This window comes from Corvus moneduloides, chromosome Z (assembly GCF_009650955.1).
Source record: "Corvus moneduloides isolate bCorMon1 chromosome Z, bCorMon1.pri, whole genome shotgun sequence".
Taxonomy (NCBI): Eukaryota; Metazoa; Chordata; class Aves; order Passeriformes; family Corvidae; genus Corvus; species Corvus moneduloides.
The window spans coordinates 1,333,922-1,355,629 of record NC_045511.1 but is presented as its reverse complement, the minus strand read 5'-3'; the positions used below and the strand labels follow the sequence as shown (position 1 = coordinate 1,355,629).

General features: G+C 48.1%; 1 protein-coding gene across 1 annotated transcript; it reads left to right on the top strand.

Annotated features, from left to right (window-relative positions):
• Nucleotides 1-2,660: 2,660 nt before the first annotated feature.
• On the top strand, nucleotides 2,661-21,215 carry LOC116437778 (tetraspanin-36-like). Its single transcript, XM_032095944.1, has 7 exons — nucleotides 2,661-2,777; nucleotides 15,528-15,719; nucleotides 16,689-16,763; nucleotides 17,205-17,300; nucleotides 17,916-18,068; nucleotides 19,003-19,086; nucleotides 19,903-21,215. Exons 1-7 carry the CDS (start codon nucleotides 2,718-2,720, stop codon nucleotides 19,987-19,989), a joined length of 747 nt encoding a protein of 248 aa, XP_031951835.1. The 5' UTR covers nucleotides 2,661-2,717; the 3' UTR covers nucleotides 19,990-21,215.
• Nucleotides 21,216-21,708: the final 493 nt, after the last annotated feature.

Sequence of the window (21,708 nt, the reverse complement as noted above, 5' to 3'; positions counted from 1 at the left end):
AGCAGGAGGAAAACAAAATAGATTTTCAGATACGTGGTCTCATGCAGAAAGGGATTTTATCTTTACATCGAGGTTGTCTGGTGGATAAGGGGAAATGTAAAGATCCTTTTCCTATCATGTTACAGCTTCCAGTACAAACCATTGAGCCACGGTGCTGAACACGCAATAAATAAATCAGTGGGAAATCTGTTGTTTTCCCACAGTGTTTCCTAAAGCCATCTCAGACTGAAACTCAGCAAACTCAACCAATTCACCCAGGGCAAGAGATCCTATGGCAGACAGCAGCTCTGGAAACACAGCCTCATTTGAGGCTTTGTTATCAGGTTAGATAGTTTTCATTTCCTTTTTTCCCCAGCTCCTTTCCAAAGCTGACTGTGAAAATTCCAGCTTACTGCTGTTTTAAAATCTCATGTTCAACAGGACTCTCTTGATTTTAGTATTACTTTGGTGGAAAGTGGTGCAGAATATCATAAACAGGGCTGTCTGTGGTGGTTGGGATATGTCTGCATGGGCACATCTTTGTTCTGGCAAGTTACTTTCTAGATCACCTTTAATAAAAAACCAGCCATCATTGATTTTAAATAACATTCGTTCTGAAACAAACAGCATACAGGTGGTAACATTTCCATTAAGGATCCTACTTCATTCTCACTGTGAAACTGCCATTCTTTTATTTCTAATTAAACTAGTGAACTAACAAGTGACAGAATTGGGAACAAGATTTGGATATTTAAGAAAGGTGGGGTCTGGGGGTTTGGTTGGTGTTTGTGTTGTGGGGTTTTTTTTTTTTTTAATTCCTTAATATTTCATTTTAAATCAAACATCAGACTTTGCCCTTTCATTTTCCTTCAAACTATTTCCCCCAGATTACCAATCATTCCTACAAAACTACGATGAATGTCTTTTTTTTGCTTTGTCTGCCTGCCACACTACAAGGAAAAGTGAAAATGCTGATTAATTTTTTTTTATTAAAAAATACTCCACAATTTTACACTCCATTAATATTTAGTGCTGTAATAGAAATTGTGATGGCAAAGAGAGGCTTGCTGGTAGGAGGAGCTCTGTGAGCAGTCCTCAGATTTTGACTTAGTGCTGATCTTTACTCTCCAAGGAATTTAAGTGTGGATATCAGCTTCACCCCACTTTCTGCATGGGGATTTCTCTTTCAGCAGCCAGCACAGACAGTATGCTGCCTTTTAAAGCAGTTGCAGCTTAAATTCAGGGACTGCAGGCAGAGGCTGTCCATAATCTCCCTTCTCCTGGTTTCCTGCTGGAGAGCTGGTTCAGCACATCCCCTCCAAAGCCCATCTCCCCCAGAAGACACTTCATCACAGCAGTTTTTGGCAGGAAGGGGCCGTGGCAGGAAACTTGTTATCGGTGCATCCTGCAGCCCAGCAGAGGGGTGGGTTCAGCTCAGTTCAGGCTGACAGAGGTCTTCTCTGCAAAACAAACCCCTGGCTGCCAGTCCTGCACCTCCAGCTTGTTTGTAAAAGCACGAGGCTTGGCTGATGGGAATAAAGTGACATTTGCAGCCCTCTGCAGCCACTGAATTCCAATACCCCTCCCTGCAGCTGCTCAGCCTCTCATTCCAGTGGATGGGATGTACTGTTGAGTGTCCACACCTGTGTTGTGGAGTCACAGAATCACAGAATGGTTTGGGTCGGAAGGAATCTTAAACACCATCTTGTTCCATCCCTGCCATGGGCAGGGACACCTTCCACTGCCCCAGGCTGCTCCAGGTCCCATCCAGCCTGGCCTTGGGCACTGCCAGGGATCCAGGGGCAGCCACAGCTGCTCTGGGCACCCTGGGCCAGGGCCTGCCCACCCTCCCAGACAGCAATTCCTTCCCAAGATCCCATCCAGCCCTGCCCTCTGGCACTGGGAAGCCATTCCCTGGGTCCTGTCCCTCCATGCCTTGGCCCCAGTCCCTCTGCGGCTCTCCTGGAGCCCCTTTAGGCCCTGCCAGGGGCTCTGAGCTCTCCCTGGAGCCTTCTCTTGTGCAGCTGAACACCCCCAGCTGTCCCAGGCTGGCTGCAGAGCAGAGGGGCTCCAGCCCTGGAGCATCTCGGTGGCCTCCTCTGGACTGGCTGCAGCAGCTCCAGGTCCTTGTGCTGTTGTTCCCCAGGGCTAGGGCAGCTCTGCAGGTGGGGTCTCCCCTGAGCAGGGCAGAGGGGCAGAATCCCCCTGCCCTGCTGCCCACGCTGGGGATCGGCCCAGGGCATCGACTCCAGTGTTAATCCAGCACTGAGCCACGTATTCCCACCGATCCATGTATTCCTGCTGTTCATGGAGCATGTGATTGAAAGGCTTCAGACAGACCAAACCAGACAGGCTGGGGAGGGCTGGATGAAGGGAGACGGCTGTGGGTTAGCAGTCCTGGAAGGCAAATCTGGCTAAACCTTCGTGCTGCAGTCAGAGCCTTTCAGGAGGCTTAGTTTAACTTCGCTGAAAACTTGCAGAAGTTTAGGAAAAAAAAAAAAAAAAAAACCAAAAAACTAAAAACCAAAACCAAACCACGCAGAAGTCAACAATCATTTGCTTTGACATTTCTTCCCGGCACTCCCCACCCCCTTCTTGGAAATCCGCCTGGTTGGCCACGGGGAAACGCGTCCCGTGGGTGGGCAGGGCAGGGCAGGGCAGGGCAGGGGCGGGCCGGGGGCGGCCCCACGGGGAACCCACGGCCGGTGCGGTGACACGGCCCCAGAGCTGCTGCCGACATGGACTGCGGAGTCATCACCTCCAAGACCGTGCTGCTGCTGCTGAGCCTCACCTTCTGGGTACCGGGGCTGCGGGGTGTCCCGCGGGGGGTGGCGGGGCTCTGGCAGGGGGACACGCTGCTGTGGGACATGCCCCTGGTCCCGGGTGTCCTTCCCACGGCGAGCCGGGCATTGAGCTTAGCTGTGTGCGGGTGACTCGTGCATTTCTGTAGCGACCCCTAATTACGTATTTTTAAAGAACGAGGAGATTTAGGGGCTTAAGTTTCTAAGAAATAGGGTCAGAGCTTGTTATTTTTGTTGGGTTTTTTTTTTCTTTGTGGCTTGTTTTTAATGTACCCTGTTTTTTAGTATTCTTTTTAGTTAAAGTAGGCTGCAGCCTCGTTTTGTGATCGGAAGCCGCATGGCGAGGGCATGGTAGAAGGACTCTGCTCCACTTCTGGGGCGAGGAATCTTTGGGGAGGAAAACAGCTGAGAACATTGTTCCAGCTGTGTCCTTGGCACAGTTACGGCCTTCCAAACCACTTCCTCAATAACTATTTACAAGCAAGTGAAAAAAGGAGGGTGGTTTGTATACTTTTTAGCCTAACGCCTGTTGTTTTGAGGGTGTCGGCATCGGGAGCTCGTGGCGTGGCTGGGCTGCCTTGTGACAGTGGGGCCCAGGGCTCATGGCTGTTCAGAAGAGCTGGGGATTATTCTGGTGACCAGACACGGGCACTTCCCCGGCGTATGTGGAAGTTTGGAAAACCCCCACCTCCGTGGACAGCCCTGGGAGTTACGTGCCGCTGTTGGGGAAGGGCCCCTGTCAAGCCTCGTGTGTGTGTCAGTGCCGTGGTTTGGGGGTTCACAGCTGCTTTGTAGCATCTGAGTGTTTTCCAGACAGGGTTTTGCCAGGGATGCTTCCAACCTGCTGGCGACAGTGAGGGCCTGGAGCTGCTCGGCCCCGGTTGGGGCTCAGCATAGCAGCGCGCCTTGCTCTGGGTGTAACGGGGGAGGCTGCTGAGGGCTCTTCCCAAAGAGAAGAATCAGAGTTTTCCCAAAGAGAGAAGCTACGTGGGGAGAGAAAAAATAAAGCAAAAGAAGGAATACTGCTTGAATTAATCCCTGGGGCCTCGTGGGGTGTGGTGCCGTTTTGTGAAAACATGACTTGCTGCTGGCTGTGGTGAGGAGTGCGTCCCCTCCGTCTTTGTGCCTCCTTTGTGGAGTCTCGGCACAATTTATTGCTGCATGTGCTCCATGTAACTCCTGAGCCACTGGAACAAATGGAGCTGCAGGCCAAGTCACTGCTCCACACCAGATAGCACGATCTCAAAGTGTTTGCTTGGTTTGTGGTGATTAGTTTTTTGAAGTAGCCACAGAGAAACATTGCAGCATCCCAGTGTTTGTATGTGGAAAGCCCCTGAGCCTCAGATCAGGTGTAGCTCAGGCTAGCATCGTTGCTTGGCTTTTTAAAAATGAAACAACAGCTTCGTGTCCTCCTAGAAATGTCTCTGGTGCCTTTTCTTCTGCTGTAGGGGAACTCTCTAATTGTGATACATCATCTGCATCCATGGACTGTCAGTAACTATCCTTCTGCATGTCTGTGGCCTCTGAATTTGGGGTGACCCAGACCGGCCGTTTGGGTTGTTTTTTATCCTAGTAAGAGCAGTGCAGTGCAGTACCTGTGGCATTCAGATGCTGCTGCCACCCTTATGTGTGGTAATCACATTCCAGCAGCAGAACTGCAGAACCTGGAATTCTGGTTTTAGGAGGGTGGAGATGGAGGGACCGATTCTTTTGTGCTCCTTCAGAACATTTCTAACAGCTAGGGCTCTGTAAGTGCACGGCTCTAGATGATTGTGAAAACACAGGATTTGCAAAGAACATTAGGGCCTTTCTCCAAGGAGTAATTCATGTCCAGACGTTGCATGCTGCAGATCTTTCCCAGCTTGGAAGTGATTATGGAAAATAATTCACCACCTGCGTAGTCAGCAGATGGTGCAGATGTGATTCTTTGACAGAAGTTATTACTTAAGAATATCCTAAAAAGGCAAAAAATCCTCTCTTGGATTTCTGATTGTTATCATGCAGAGTGAAGAAAGTCAGATCTTGCAGGATGACAAATCGGGGCTTCCTAAATGAGGTGAAAAGACAGCTTTTCTCCAAAGCACCAGGCTCAGCATCGTATGTGCGGGTCGTTCTTCTGGTGGGGGATCTATGCATAACTCCCCCAAAAAAGTCAGTAATTAAAGATTTTTAATTGTACAATTACCACAGATGGTGCTTCAAGCTGTGGGAGTTCTTCCCACCTCGGTTCTGCCCTTTAGCACCTACTAATTAGGTGCGAGTGTGTGGTTGTTTTGGTAAGTGGGTATTGGCCTGCTCTAGGTGAAGACTGGGGAGGCAGGTTTATCTCATGGGACCTAAAAGAGGGAGAGGGAAGGTCAGACCAGACCATGATGTTCTTGGTAATGTCTTTTGAGGGGAGTGGGCTGGGTGGGATGTGGTGATGCTCTTTCTGAAGGAGAGAGGTGAAATGCTGGGATTCACCTGCTGGTCCAAGGGAAGAAACTGAGAATCTTAAAACTAGACAGAAGCTTCGTGCTCCAATGTTTCTGTATAAAGTGCAGTAAACACCTTCCCAGGTTGCTTTTAACCTCAAAGCATCCAGCACCTTGCCCCTGCTCGCCTTCCGCTTCGTTGTCACTAAACAGGTCTCTGCCTTCAGAGGGGGTTTGGCATCCAGTGGTGGTCCTGCGGTCTAGGAACTGGATTTCAGTCATCCTTGTAGGTCCCCTCCAACTCAAGATACTCTTAATTCACCACCCAAGGGCTACCTTAGGTGTTTCTGCAGTGAAAATCCTGTTGGCCCAGATTTCCCATTCACTTTTAAGCAGAGGTGCGTGCTTCCCCAGGCTTGCTTCACTAGGCCAGCAGCAGGGAGGAGCATAAGGGTAAGTTACTGCATGGGGGGCTTTAGCAGGACCAGGGGATTTGAGAGCAGCATTTGATCTGCTGACAAGAAGGGCAGGAGCAGCACTGATCCCTGGCAGGATGTGCTCTCTCTACCTGCCAGCAGTGAAGCCAGGCTTGTATTTCCCAGCTGATTCCCTCTGCCCCCACACGCAGCGGGGTGCTCTGGAGCTGATTACAGGCTGTTCATTGACTCTTCAGAAGACCCAGCTGGGTTTTGCAGCCCTGATACCAGGAGGTGTGAGCTGCAGTTTCTGTACTGGGATTTAACTGCACAGAAGACCCAGAATCCCAGAATGAAAGGGACCCTTAAGAGTCATTAATCCCACCCCTGCCAAGGGCAGGGACACCTTCCACTGTCCCAGGCTGCTCCAAGCCCCAATGTCCAGCCTGGCCTTGGACACTGCCAGGGATCCAGGGGCAGCTACAGCTGCTCTGGGCACCCTGTGCCAGGGCTGTACCCCTCTGACAGGGAAGAGTCCAGATGGCTGCGAAAGTCATTCATTGACTGGAGAATAGAGAGGGGCTTTGCCTTCTCACTGAGTCCTTGTGGAGAATGTCTCAGTGCTTCAAAGCTTGTCTTTCCCCGTTTCCCTTCTCCACCTTCCCTGACACACTACATCAGGTAGTTTTTGCAAATACTTTTGGATTTGTGACCTGTGAATTTCCAAGAAGCGTGAATCAAATGCATTTCAGGGCATTAGTAGCATAGAATAATCATAAAATCCCAGAATGGTTTGGGTTGGAGGGAACCTTAAGAGTCAACCAGTTCCAGCCCCCTCCCATGGGCAGGAACACCTTCCACTAGACCAGGTTGCTCAAGGAATCAGAATATTGCTGTGGTTCACGTTAAATAATTTGTAGTAATTTGGAGGTATAAACTTACCCACAAGAAAAATTCCTTTATGTATAAATAATTTGAAATCACTCATGCCAGTGATGGGTAGTCTGGGAATGCTTACTCTGAAGCCTCAGTCAGAGAGAAATCTGGATAATTTAAAAAAAAAAAATTAAAAAACCCAGTGAGAAGGGAAATTCTTAATCATTTTTAATGAACAATGTAGCAAATAGCAAAGATTATGTTGAAGATTATTGGAGCTAGAAACACCTTCCTTTGAAGGGTGGCGGTATTCTCCAAGGAGTCATTAGAGAGGTCTGGGTGTTTGTGGCCTGTTTCTCACCTTTCTTGCCTCTTTTCTTAGGCAAAGCCTGCCTGTAGCTGCCTGCTTTACAGGACAGTGGGAGACAGGCGGCTCTGACAGGGAGATGGGAGAGCTGTGGAAGCTCTCCCCTCTACAGGGGAACAATGCCCCGGGGTTGCCTGACTCACAGTACTGTCCGAAAAAGCTGCTTAACCAAGAGCTGTATTGATTTTATTTTCTTTTAACACATCCAGCAAGTGAAAATGGGGTCATTCATCCACTCCTGGGAGGGCTCAGGACCAGACTTCAGTCCAGACTCCTTGTTTCTGCTCCTCTGATGGAACTGATGGGGGGCAACGAGGAAGGGAGGTCTGGGGCACATCTTGACCCAGCATAAGGAGTGTTGGGTGGAGAGGGGAAAGTGGTGGGTTTGTTTTGGGTTGGAACTAGGGTGATTTTTAAGGTCCCTTCCAACCCCAGCCATTCTGTGATTCTGTGATTTGTAACTCGTTTCTGAATGGTGAGAGAAGAGCAGGCGCATGAGGCAGAGTGGTCACAGGATGGGGCTGGGCACTTTGGTGTGATCCTCTTGAGTATGCCTTCCAAAGGGTGAAGTTCCTCCTTGTTTAAAACTATTCTGCCCAAAATCAGGAAGCAGAACTGAACTGACGTCCAGGAAAATGGGCTTTGCTGTATTGTGCAGGGGCCTCACGGGCTGCATTAAAATGAAGATGCTGGTGCTGTGTGGTCAGCACAGGGGAAGTGTTGGGACAGTGATGGGGATTCGGAGGAACAGGCTGAGTCAGACTGTCCCCAGCGGTCCCTGTGGCTATGAATGGACCCGCTGGATGGCCGGGCTGTGTATCCATCCCTACAGGCACTTTGATCTCTTCAAAAGTCTCGCAGTGTGCAGGTCTCCAAATCCAGAGGTCTGATGTTGACAGGCTGGGGGTGATCAGCCTGGAGAGGAGGAAGTTGTGTGGAGACCATGTGACAGCCTTCCAGTGTCTGACAGGGGCTACGAGGAAACCAGAGAGGGATTCTTCATCAGGAGCTGTAGTGACGGGAGAAGGGGAATGGCTTCACACTGAAAAGAGGGGCAATTTAGGGTAGATACTGGAAGGAATTGTTCCTGTGAGTTTGTTGAGGCCCTGGCACAGCTGTGGCTGCCCCTGGATCCCTGGAGTGCCCAAGGCTCTGGATGGGGCTTGGAGCAGGCTGGGATAGTGGAAGGTGTCCCTGCCCATGGCAGGGAGTAGAGTTTGATGAGGTTTACAGATCTTTCCAGCACAAACCGTTCTGGATTTCTGTGATTCCATGTTGTGGAAGTGCATCTGGTAATTACAACTGCTTGAGTGGTCCTATTTTGTTACTTGTTTAGCAAGATTTAGGATTAGCTCTTCTGTGATTTAGGTGCACCTTGGTCTGGTGCAGGGACTTGGTCTGGTGTCTGAGCCTGGAACAGCTGATTGAGAAATTGGGGTGGTTCCAAAGGCAAATATTGAACTACAGGGTGTTTTGTGTCCTAACAGGCTGCTCAGATCCAAAACAGCCTGGCACTGGCTGATAAATCAATCCATGCTCAGCTGAAGTTACGTTCACTGCAAGCTCATGCCCTGCAGTCTGTGTATTTAGAATACGAGTGAAAATGGGAGTTCTGCTTTCTCCTCCTCGTGGTCCTGTTGCCTCAGAGGTGCACAGAGTTCTGTGATTGTGATTAACAGCAGCACCCTGGCCCCAAGGCAGGGGTTTAAGCATTAGAAGTTGTAGGAATTGGGGCAGGATTCCTTGCTTTGCACTGCATCCCACCATTTATGCTCTGTGGGGTATGCGCTGGCTTTTAGGGATGGGAAAATAACCTTGGAATTAGGCTTGGGGAACAGAAGAAGACGTGCTAAAACAACTCTTTAGGCGAACATTTACATAATATAACTTGAAAACAAGCCCACTACACCCAGAATCCCCTCTGAGTGTGTGTTTTTGCAGCATGTAAAAACTGCAAGAAAACGTTTGTTTAGGTTTGGGGTTTTTTTCCTCCTGAAACAGAGACATAGGTTTTCAGAGCCTTTTGGCAGCTGCTCATTGTTTTCATTTGAGAAAGGAAAGGAAAAAGCAAGCGCTTCCAGCCATACCCAGCAAGCAGCCCTGAGGTGTGTTTAGAAGGCAGGCTGAAACATGCCCTGCAGTTGTACATCACAGCTGAATATTTAGGTGTAACATACTTTGAAGAGTCTGCTGTAGCTTGGTGTAAGTTGGCTCAGAGCAGATGTCTTGGTTCTGTCCCACCTGTGTAGCTCACGTGAGGAAACTGTGATTTGAAGGTTTTAGTTTGGTGGTAGTAACTGGCATGAGATCAGCAGGAATTCTCTCCTGGGGCTGTTGGTGCTGCTGGAATCAAGGGCTGCCTGGTAGGAGCTCACACCTCTGGTGCTTTTTGCTCCAGTCCAAAGCCAGCTTGCTGAGTTCAGTATTTTTTTATTATTTTGTAAATCAGTGCTTTCATGACGCAAGGATCTGAGGGAACACAGCAAGTTTGTGTACTACCAGGAGACCCCGTCCTGCCCCAGCCCTGGGGAACAACAGCACAAGGACCTGGAGCTGCTGCAGCCAGTCCAGAGGAGGCCACCGAGATGCTCCAGGGCTGGAGCCCCTCTGCTCTGCAGCCAGGCTGGGACAGCTGGGGGTGTTCAGCTGCACAAGAGAAGGCTCCAGGGAGAGCTCAGAGCCCCTGGCAGCGCCTAAAGGGGCTCCAGGAGAGCTGCAGAGGGACTGGGGCCAAGGCCTGGAGGGACAGGAGCCAGGGAATGGCTTCCCAGTGCCAGAGGGCAGGGCTGGATGGGATCTTGGGAAGGAATTGCTGTCTGGGAGGGTGGGCAGGCCCTGGCACAGGGTGCTCAGAGAAGCAGCTTTGCTTGCTCCTCTCTGACTGTGGCTGCCCAGGTGATGCTGTTTGAGCTCTCCTCAGTGGTGCCCAGTGGCAGGACCAGTGAGCACAAGCTGAAGCACAGGATGGTCCCTCTGAACATCAGAAACCCTTTTTCACTGTGAGAGTGACCAAGCACTGTCACAGGCTGTCCTGGAGGAAACCTGAGAACACAAATGTGGCCATACTTGATTTATCTTTGGAGAAATTAATAGCATAAGCAGGGTAGGAAATGGTAACTGGAGCCAGGAGGTCCCTTCCAGCTGGCAGAGTTTTAAACCCAGGATGGGAAAAGGGAGAGAAAATTGTGCACGTGGGATGGGAGGTGCTGAGCTGGGGTCACTCTCGTTGCTGGGAGAAACCAGCTTTGCCTCGGGCCAAGGGAGACCCTCAGAGCTGGTGAGTGCCTGGTCCATGTGGGCTAAGGGGAGTTTTAAACTGGTTAAAATGAGCATTAAGTGAGGAAGGCTTTCTCAAGAGTGCTCAGTGCCTTTCTTTTCCCATGAAGTCACTAGGAAACCTGTTGTCTCCGTAGGAATGGAGTAGTGCAGCAGCCAGGGAAGACTTGAAACTCTGGTAGTGAATGGGAAGAATAAATCTTGTAGTACAATAAATCAGCAAGGGAGCCAGAAAGTGATTCCCCTTGCCATGCAAGCTGGCTGTTGGGTAATAAAATACAGTATTTATGGAGGAAATGTGCAAAACCTTTCGAGCAGAGGATTTACCTGTCAAGGTAAATCAAAAACACTTCTTGTACACAGAAAAAAAAACCCAACAAAGAACAAACAAAGATATGGAGTATCTTCTGTGTTAAGGAGAGGATGAGCAGCTGTAACTGCGACCGGTGTTGCTGGGGGCTGATTCTAGATATGAGGGACATGGGGGGCAGCACAGGAGTAATAATTGTAATTGGGAAAGTAATAATTGAAGGTGACATGTCCCACTCTGTCCTGTGGCAGATTGAAACTACTGAGAAGGTGATAGCATCCCAGTGAACACAGGTGTTGGATGGGAAGGCAAAACACCAGCATCGGGTGTTGCATTGGGTGAGGTGCCCTGACTGTGCAAAGACACTGGTGAAAAAAGTGGGATTTGAGCCTTAGAATTAACTCAGGCAGCTCTGTGAGCTGGCTGTCTAATGACAAATTGGGTGGGAGTTGTTCAGAAAAGGTTTGTGTGGATATTCATAGTTCTTCCAGTATGTATTTGCAGTAGTTTGCTGCAGAAGACAACTGCTCTTACTGTGTCAGGAAAAATGGTATTGTTTATCTTACCTGTCTTTGCCCATAAAAAGTTAATGATAGGGTACAAAGTCCAGCCAGCCTGAGTTTTTTGTGCTGTGATGGGTATTAGTGCTGGCCCTGGGAAAGCCCCATTTGACAAAGGAGAAATGTCTTTGAGTCTCATAGCTTCCATTTTTTACTGAATAGAGGCTGCATCGTGCTGGACACATGGGGTGAATTTGGAATTCACCCTGTTCTTAAGCTTCTCCTTTTAACAGTACAGCTTTGTTACTCTGTATTTTTAATTGCCCAGCCTTTTGAAAAGGAAGTCTTACACCAGTTTACAGTAACAGACCAAGTCATAGAATTGACACTCTGAAATGGGAGGATGCTGCTGGGAGAAACCTTTTAAAAACTACCCCAAAACCTCCAACCAGCAGACACTGCCATATAATTTCATAGTTGATAGTTTAGCTCCTTTGCTGTACCTTTTGTGGGTTTGGCAGGGGACAGAGAAGCCTGTGCTGATAACTGCAAACAAACACAAACCTCTGTTCTCAGCCGTCACATAAGGCTGGCTTATGAAAACAGAGAAGTAAAGGTGGAAAAGCACCTGTTCTGCCTCAGCGATAGGAAAAAAAAAATATAGATAGATATAAATAAAAAATTTGCATCTAGTTCAGAACAGTGATAGAGGAAGCTTTAAGCAGCCCCTTCTATGGCTGTGATGCTGATTAGGTGGCGTGAAGTATCTGCATGGCTGTAAGCCTCCCGAAAAGGGCAGGGGCTTATGGTCACCAGTGTGTAAAAACTGTGGAACACAAAGTAAAAGGCTTGCTGTATTTTAAAATATACATAAAATTAGTGTTAGAACAGCTGTCCTGTTGTGCGTCAGTGAGACAGCCCAGGCTTCTGTTCCACGGGCAGGATTGAATATTCAGGGTGCTGTGTGTGCGTTACGCGACGGAGAGAGTCCCCCCTTGTTGTGTATGTACTGTGTGCACCTGCTCCCCTGGCTCAGCTGGCTCAGCTAAACGTGGAAGAGCTTGGTGAGCCCAGGCCCTGCCCAAACCTCAGCCTGGGAAAATCTGGTGTCTGTCACAGCTTGGCTGTCTTCTCACTCAGCCCCAAGGAGTTCACTTTTCACGCTCAAGTAGTTTCTCTGCTTTCTGTCAAGGGCGTGGGATTTGAAAAGTTGAGTGATTCTGGCCTTAGGTCCTTGAAGGGTGCGAGGTGTGTTGGGTGAGGCAGCAGAGGTGGCTGCAGCTCTGTTGCCCAGCCGTGAAAAGGGGTTTTCTTGCAAAATTCCCTTTGGCCTCATCTCGTCATCTTGTCTTAAGGAAGTCATCAGCATTGTAAAGAAACACCAGCAGTTTCCTGGAGCCCTGGTGAGTCAGCTAGAGCTGCTTGGGGAGAACAGGGTCAGGTGTGGGTGTTGTGCTTGCCGTTGGAGGCCCAGGGGAGGTGGTTCTGCCATATGGCTGCCTGTGCTGGGGTTTGTGCCAGCTGCACTGAGCCAGCGCTCACCCCTGCACTGCGTGAGCCTGATGGGCATGACTTGGCTGACAGTAAGCTGCCAAGCAGGACACTGACAGAAAGTGTGAAGAGCAATAACCATTTGTAGTGTGAATTTCTTGGCATAATCCTAACATCCTTGTATTTAATTTACATGGGTTTGAGAAGGTGGTTGACTAATTGTGAAAAACGAGGTATTTGATCTATTCCCCCTCAAAAGTAATCGCTCAAACTGGCCTTTGTGAGATTGTTTTTTTCTTGAGATCCAACAGAAACCTAATCAGACATACTTTGAGATCCAACTTTTGCAATGCAAAGGACTGGTACTTCTAGAGAAGTACATCTTAGTATATCTTAATCTCAGATCTAGGAGTGGACTGTAGGTTTTGTATTGTTGGGGTGAAAAAATCCTTCCACCAGATTTAGAATTTGCTTTAAATTCTGGAAAGGTGTAAGGGAAGAGTTCTGATTTAAAAATATTCTGAAATACTTTTCATCTTTGCTTTCAAAACTTGCCTCTGGGACTCACCTGCAAAAACAAATCAGGGAAGAGATCGTTAGCTGTGATGCCTTCTGTTCCTGAGTGACCCTGCTCTTCAGGATTCTTCCCACTGAATTAAAAACCATGGGTGAAGTGCAGCATCTGTTTGTGGGGAAAAATGCCATCTTCCTTTAAGCCAGATCTTTTCCCAAAGACTTCTGGGTTTGTATGAGTAATGAGTATTTTGGACCAAACCACTACACTTCATTACACTTCCTTTTTCTGCTTGGAAGCAGAAGTTTGGAAATTTTAATCGACTTCTTGCTGGTTGTGTTTTGTCTCTTACTGTAAGCGAGGCAATCCCGAGTATTGCAGTAAAACCCTCTGTGAAAGTGCTTTACATTTGATGTCCTTGAACTTAACACTGGACCTTCTGGTTTTGTCTTGCTATTGTGGAGCTTTGCTGGCCCTGGCTTTAGGGGCCTTCTGTGAACTGGCTTCATCATTTATTTATTTTTTCTTAATTTGTGGCAGCCTTTTACTTGCAGCAAGGTTTTTGTTAGCTCCCCCCAGACAGCTGGTCTTAAGCTTCCTGTGCTGCTTCCTTTGCACTGTGTGTTGAACATGCTGGAAATGGATGGAAAATGAAGTATGGATGAAAAATGAAGAATGTTTTTCCACCATGGTGGAGAGTGACATTGGACACACACTGGAGTGGACAGGACACAGGGAATGGCTTCCCACTGCTGGAGGGCAGAGTGAGATGGGATATTGGGAAGGAATTGTTCCCTGTGATGGTGGTGAGGCCCTGGCAGAACTTTGCTTGGCTCTCCATGACTGTCCTTGCCCAGATGATGCTATTTCAGAACAGAGAATAGGTGGACAGACACATGCATCCAGCCTTCCAGGCCAGAAATACAGCATAAACTTTTTGAGTCATGCACCTTCATTCTTTTTTTGCAACTGAAGGCAAAGGAGGATGGAGGTGGGACATCCCCACCTCCACCTTTAGTGCTGCTGCCATTCCAAGGACTTTTCCTGTCCTACTTTCAGCTCAGGAACATATGTTGGAGGAGAAGGTAGGGTTGCTCCTCCTCAAAACCCCACTCCAGTGGTGAAGTGAGAAGGCAGTGGTGCCCTTTGAGATAAAGTGGTCTCATCCTTTCCCTGCATGCCTAACAAGGGGTGGCAGGAAAAAGCCACGCTCACCCTGTACCTGCAGAGAGGGGAAATAGGAAAGAGATTTTCCTTAATGAGAGGAAAAATGAAAGGAAGCTTTAGGAAATGCTTTAATTACTAGCACTATCTGAAAACCCAGTGCCTGTGGAGAGGAAAAACAAACAACCTGTTGAGAACTGGGGATCCTATTCCTTTTCCTGATACCCCACTTTGAAGAGGACCTGCTATATCTGAGCCCCAGCACAGCAGAATCTTGTGTGGCATATGCTAAATGTCTCTGGCTTCCTCACTTGGTGCTTCTGACCCCAGTAATTCTGAGGTACAGACAGCATCCAGGAATGCAAGATTATGGGACGGGAGCTGTCTGAAACAAAGGATGTTCCTGCACTTGGAGGTAATTGCAGGGCAGGCAGCAGACCTGGCTGGAGGGGAAAGAGCCAAACAAGGTAAAGGAATTAGCAAGTCCTAGCTCCAGCATGAGGAGTGTTTGATTTAATTAAAACATACAGTGCTGGGGAAGTAATGAACTGCTCCAGGCTGCCTGATGAAATCCTGCTGTGACCTGCTCAGAACAAACCGGCTGGTTTCCCTCAAGTTTCCAGAATGTGAATACAGAGGGTGTTTCATTTTACTTGTGCTGCAAGATTACAAAGGGTGGATGAGCCATCCTGAGTCTTGAGAGAGTTTTTTTATGCCATCGGTGAGGTTTGGCAGGGCATGGCTGAGTCTTTTGGTGGTGTTTCCAGGGCTGTACCCAGTCCAGTGGATAAAAGCCTTTGGTCTCCAGGACAACTGTCACTGGTGCACTGTACGTTGGCCTCAATCGGCGAAACATCCTTCTGGGAGAGAGATTATTTTAGATTATAAATAGATTATTGCAGAAATCGGTTTCCTCCAGGAAAAGGAGGGACTCTGTTTTACTTAGACTAGGTACATTTGTGCCTGCCTTAGTGGTTAACGCTGTTGTGAGAGTGCAACGGATGAGTTTTTTCTCAAAAAAAAAAAAAAAAAAGCCCCAAACCAACAACTCGTCCCTGTGGTGATCTGATTCCTGCAAATGCAGCCTTGGGTGGGATGTAGGTGATTCCTGGGTAGGCAGTGTGAGCTTGGCATTCTGCGGAGACACTGATGTAGCTCTGTAGACTCCAGCCTTTCAGCTCGGCTCCACTGGTGCCTTATTAGGAGGGGAGTGATCAAGTGAATTCTGTCTTCTCTGTGTTCAAGTTTGAATGCGCAGCTGGATTAGGTAATAGTTTCAGATGCAGCATGTTTTTCTTCTATCTCTTTGCACACTGTAGCCATTATTTCCAAAACCACTATTAGAAAACAATCCACGATTAGTTTCCAGGTCAGAGGCTTAATAAATAACTGCTAATCACTTTCCTTACTGCATTTCAGGCAGCAGCTGCAGGCCTCAGCTATGTTGGGGCGTACGTCATCAACACCTACAAGAGCTACGACAGCTTTCTGCAGGACAAGTACGCCCTGCTGCCGGCCGTGATCATCATTTGCGTGGCCGTGGTGATGTTCATCATCGGGATGATCGGCTGCTGTGCCACCTTCCGCGAGTCTCGGGTCGGCCTGGGGCTGGTGAGTGGCACGTCCGTGTGCATCGTCTGCCTCCCCCTGGCAGGGAAGGTGCTAGGCTGGACCTCGGGGGTGTGAAACAGAAAGTAAAAGGTCATTGTGATACACACTGCTGAAGCACTGCTGGTTCGTTCGAGTCATGTACTGCTGTGGTGCTCTGGTTCATGGTGAGTGAGCCGCAGGCTGGATTGTCAGTGGCACTGCCTTGTGCAAACATCCCCTGCTATCGACAGTCTCATGCTCTGCCTCACCTGGCTTGATGAAGGTGAGTGTGGGAAGCAGCAAGTTTTGAGGAGTGAGGTGGTGAAGGAACAGGAGGAAATACAAGTTTCTAAGCAAGCAAACCAGATGTATATCTGTTTTTCTGCTGACTTCAGTCCTCTGACTGCTGAAAGCATGCCTCGACTTCTCATAGAATTATTTTTAAAAATCCAGAAAGGTTCACTTAGAGTAACTTCATGCCCCAAGTCATGCCCTGAAGGCAATGTGAGCTCCACAAGCAGTGCACAATGTACCTAACTTAGCTGCTGGTTTATGTGTGCACTCTCCCCTTTGACATCCACCTTGTGAAGTGTTTCATAGGCTCTTCACACAGGTCATGTCGTGGCAGTGTTCAGGATCAGGCACGAGCCTATGGAGCCACAGTCATTGTCCCAGCCATGAGCAATAATTCCAGAAAGGTTTGGGTTGGAAGGGACTTTAAAGCTCATCTGATTCCAACTCCTTTTCCATGGGGACGGACAGCTTCCACTAGACCAGGTTGCTCCAAACCATGTCCAACCTGGCCACGAACAGTTCCAGGGGTGAGGCACCCACAGCTTCTTCTGTTCTAAATTGTTCTGGGAACTTTTGATAGGAGAGGCAATAGGAGGTAATGATCATTTACTGATGTAAATTTAGGTGAAGTGTATTGTGCAATTGAATTCAAATACTGTGGGATTCTCTCTTACAGTCTCTCTCTTTTATTTTCAGTTCTTGGCCATTATCCTGGTTATCTTCATTGCAGAAGTGTCCGCTTTTGTACTGGGATTTGTTTACAGGGAAAAGGTAAGCAAAGAATTGGTATCTGTGTCCCAACCTAAAAGTAAAGAATACATCTCACATTTTTTGATCATTCCAATTTATCTGGGTTTTTTTTTACTTCATCCCCTGTCCTGCAACCTGCAGAGCAAATGGGAAAGGGTATGTCTTTGTTGGGAACACAGTGAATACATAAAGTGCCTGGCAGGCATCACAACAGTCTCTGAGTTGAATTAAACAGTTGTTGATGCTCCCAACGGAGGGCTTTTCCATCAGGGGAGGCAAGCTTCTACCCAGGAACGTGATTCCAGTTAAACGCAACCTGAATTTTGTGTGATTTTGATTTTTTAAAACTTTTTTATCCCCCCTCCCACATAGTTGGGATACAGATACTTCGCAGTTTCCACCAGATAAAATTTTCAGCTCTCACATTAAAACCATCTGCATTGTTTTTCCCTATCTAAACAGGTAAAAACTGATGTGCAAAGTACGATGCGCTCAGTCTTTGAGAAGTATGATGGGAAAAACTCAGAGTCTAAAGTTGTGGATTACTTGCAAGAACAGGTAACAAAACATTTAAGCATTGTTTGGAAAAGAACAGTTGGGTCCTAAACAAGGAATTTAGGCTGGGAAAGGAGGGAAAGGGATGAGTGGGGCTGTATCCTGGAACCTGGCTCTGGGTTTAGCATCTGATTCTCCAAGGCAGCTGAGGGTGCGCCGTACTTGCAGAGCTGGTGTGTTCAGGCTCCAAGTGTGAAGTTCGTGTAGTGAGGGATCTGGTTAACAGGAGTGACATTTGCATCAGAGCAAACAAGTACATATGAATAATTGCTGCTGGGAACACTGCACCATAAAATAGCGAGATGATGGAAGACTCTACCCTGCAACTTGTCACCTTCATATTGGAGCTTTCACGGAGAATAAACTAAGAAGGGTGTAATAATGTGTGAAGGAGGTTGATTTATTACATCTGTGATTGTTTTCCTGAAGCACCGCTGCTTGTAAATCTGCTGCAAACTAGTGGGACCTCTGTCCCACTATGCCTAAGAGAGGTTTAACTCAGCATGAGCATTCGCATACATGAACATGTATAATATCTATACATATTATGTAACTAGTAATACATATATATTATATTATGTAACAGTAACCGCTGTGTAACTGTCCTGTGTTTGGTAGCTTCTCTGCTGCGGGGTAAAGAACTACAGTGACTGGACGACCACCCAGTGGTTTAATTCCACTGGGAACAACAGTGTTCCCCTCAGCTGCTGCCAGCAAGAGGTGAAGAACTGTACAGGGCATCTGGATCAGCCACAGAAACTCAACACACGGGTGAGGATGAGGGGCTTGGTTTCACAGCTGGGCTGTGTTCATTTGCAGCCAGGTGGAACTGTGGACGGAAGCACGTCTGGCAGAGTTTAGGGATATGCCCATAGCTGTAGCTGTTTAAACAGATGTGGAGCAGGGAAGACTCATGTAGGATTGATCATGCTGAATCTGGAGGATGAAGATGCTCCAAGCGCTGGAGCCCCTCTGCTCTGGAGCCAGGCTGGGAGAGCTGGGGGTGTTCACCGGCAGAACACTCTAGGGAGACCTCGGAGCCACTGGCAGTGCCTAAAGGCTGCCTGTAAGGAAGATGAGGTCAAACATTTTAGCAGGGCCTGTTGCAACAGTACAAGGGGTGATGGTTTTAAGCTAAAAGAAGGTCAGTGTAGATCAGATACGAGGATGGTGAGACCCAGGCACAGGTTGCCCACAGGAGCTGTGGCTGCCCATCCCTGGAAGCGTTCAAAACCAGGCTGGACAGGGCTTGGAGCAACCTGGGATGGTGGAAGGTGTCCCTGCCTATGGCAGGTGGTGGAACTGAATGATCTTTCAAGTCCCTTCCAACCCAAACCATTCTGTGATTCTATTAACTCCATACCAGGTTCTCCAGTCTGGGGCATAAGCCCCTAAGTTGACTTTTATAGATACCATTGATGGCCTTCCGGCTCTGAGTTTTGGCACTTAGTTTAAGCGACCTGAGCTAGAGGAAACTCAGACACAGCAAATGTCAGTGAGTTGCAGTTTGTCAGTGCCTCTCCTCATGCAGGAGGAAATAAGCCATCAGGCCTGGAAGCCAAGAATTGAGTTCCTCAGGTCTGCAGTGCTGGTTAGACAGGCCTTACCAGGGCCTGCTTCCTTGGGAGATTTGAGGGGAAATAATAAAAACTTTCAGCTGGGTGAACACCTTTTAGCATGTTTTTACCTCTCTCTTTCTTGGCAGGGCTGTGCACAGGGGCTGGAGGCTGGGCTGCAGAGCGTCATTGGCTATGCCATGCTTGTGATCCTGGGGTTTGCCATCGTAAAGGTAAATGCTCCTGTCTCTTCCCTCATGAAAATAGTACTGTTTGCCCTTGGATCCTGGGTCTTTTTCCTCTTCACTGTCCTGTTTCCTACAGCTTTCTTCTGCCTCTGAAGTAGACTCAGTCCTATGTTCCTCACTGGTGTTTTTCCAACTGTCTCCATTTCATCTGCTTAACGATGATGGGAGGGATTCAAAAGATAGTAGGGGATTTGGGATGGAAATTCAAAGGGGAATCCATTTTGTCTTAGAGTCACAGAATCCCAGGATGGTTTGGGTGGGAAGGGAGCTTAAAGCTCATCCCTTCCCACCCCCTGCCATGGGCAGGGACACCATCCACTGTCCCAGGCTGTTCCAAGCCCTGTCCAGCCTGGCCTTGGACACTGCCAGGGATCCAGGGGCAGCCACAGCTGCTCTGGGCACCCTGGGCCAGGGCCTGCCCACCCTCCCAGACAGCAATTCCTTCCCAATATCCCATCCAGCCCTGCCCTCTGGCACTGGGAAGCCATCCCTATCACTCCTTGTTCAAAGGCATGCTTAAATATTTTGGAGAACTCATTCCAGAATAATCCCAGCTTTTCACTGAAATTCTCCCCATGGCAAGATAACTAGTAATTAATACAAATTTATTAATTAATGGGACAAACCAGAGAGGAGACACTCAGGCTGGAACTATTACTGGGAATTGGTATGCAAAAATAACAGACGTATTTTAAGTGAGTTTTTTTCATGCGATGAAGTCATCTGATATGTAGGTGTTTAGTGTGATGGCTTACAGAAATCCAGCAGGACTAAGTCTCTTGTGCACTCCCTCTCTTCCAGTTCTTCGGCATGCTGAGTGTCTGTGTGCTTACTTGCAAGAAAGAAGAAAGTGGGTATCAGCCTCTTTACTCAGGGGTGTTTGCTTAATAAACTGAGAAGAACAGTCTTGCTTCCTGATGACGCAATTGACTTGTGACCATACCACAGCTTTCTGAAACGTTATGCTAAGTTTGGACTTGTGACTTCAGGTAGCACTGGGTGGTGTAGTACGCTCCAGAAAGAAACTTTCTTCTGCCCTTCTTTCCTCTGCCCCAAATACACACAGCAGAAACTTTATTTTTTAATCAATAAACTGGTGGAGGCCGCAGGAGGGGTTTCAGTTGTCTGCACAAACCTGTCATTCCTATGACGTGGTTTAAACAGCAAAAGAAACTTCTGAATGCCAGGTTTAAGTATTTTTCATAGGCACGGGGATCTGTAGTATGTTTTTGCTATATCTGATTGTGCAGTTTGGGGGTTTTTCCCCCTTCTTTCTTACAGCTGTATGTTGCAATTCTGTTTACAGAATTACAGAATTGCAGCGGTTGTTAGTGCAAGACAACCCCATGTTTAAAGTCTGGGACAAGCATTTGTGTAGCTGTTTGGAGAAGCTAGCAGACATGAAAAAGCCCAGGTTTTGAGCTTTTGGGCTCAAAACTCTCTTTGATTTGTTTTTAATCTCTTAATTATTGACATTAAATGCTCCTTATGAAGCAGGGCTTTTGAACATTTTCTTTCTCCTTTTTCTATGGTTTGCCTTGGGGAATTAGTGCCACATTTCCACCCTGATTGTGTTTTCTCTGTGAAAACCTTAAAAATACGCATTCTAATACAAAGCAATTTCAATAACCTGCTGTAGCATGGCTTTCACACATTTTCTGTTCTCCTTAATTCTGCTGGACACAGTCACTTACTCCTTAGATTGCATCCCTGCTTTAACACAGTCCTTCTTTAACTCATTTGTGTGTTAATCTGTTTATAAGCTCTTCAGGATTCTGGGGATAGAGAACGGAGAGAACTGTGAGCTTTCATGTACCAGGGAATTGTGGAAAAGCAGCAGAGATTCTGCTCATTCCTTCCTTGGAGAGATAAACAGCCTGTCCTTAACAAAATAAACCTTTATATTTGTAGCTAATTAGAAAAAAAATTAGTTTGCGGTCAGTGTAAGCTGTTTAATTATCCCCATGCCTACCCCAAGAGAAAAAGGAAAGCAACTAGTGACAGAGTCCTATAGGAGACACACCAGCATGACCATGTGTACGTTGAAAACGGAATTTTTATTGAGAGCTTTGTCTTCTGTTAAATGCTGAAATAAACTGAATTTATACAACCAAGTAATAAGTGGTGTGGCGGTTCTTGGTCGGTGCTATCACAATTCCGTGAGGGGAGTAAAGCCCTCAGGGGTAGAACCGGAGCGGGCGCCTGTCGGCGCTGTCTCAGAGATCCCGCCCGGCTGCCCTCAGCGATCCTGCCTTCCCTTCCCGCTGCCTTCAGCGATCCCTGCTCCCTTCTCACCAGGCTTCCCCCAGCAATTCCGCCGTCCGCCCTTCCTTCCCGCTCCCGTCAGCGATCTCGCTTCCCTTCGCACCCGGCTCTCCTCAGAGATCCCGCCTTCCCTTCCCGCCCGGCTCCCTGTCCGCGCCCCTCAGAAATCCCGCTTCCTTCCCGCCCTGCTCCGCTCAGCGATCCCGCCTTCCGCCCTTCCTTCCCGCTCTCCACCGCGATCCCGCCTTCCTTTCCCGCTCCGGCCCTTTCTGCGCCGCTTCCTTCAGCACTCCCCCACCTTCCGCCCTTCCCGCTCCCCTCAGCGTTCCTGTCTTTCCCCTC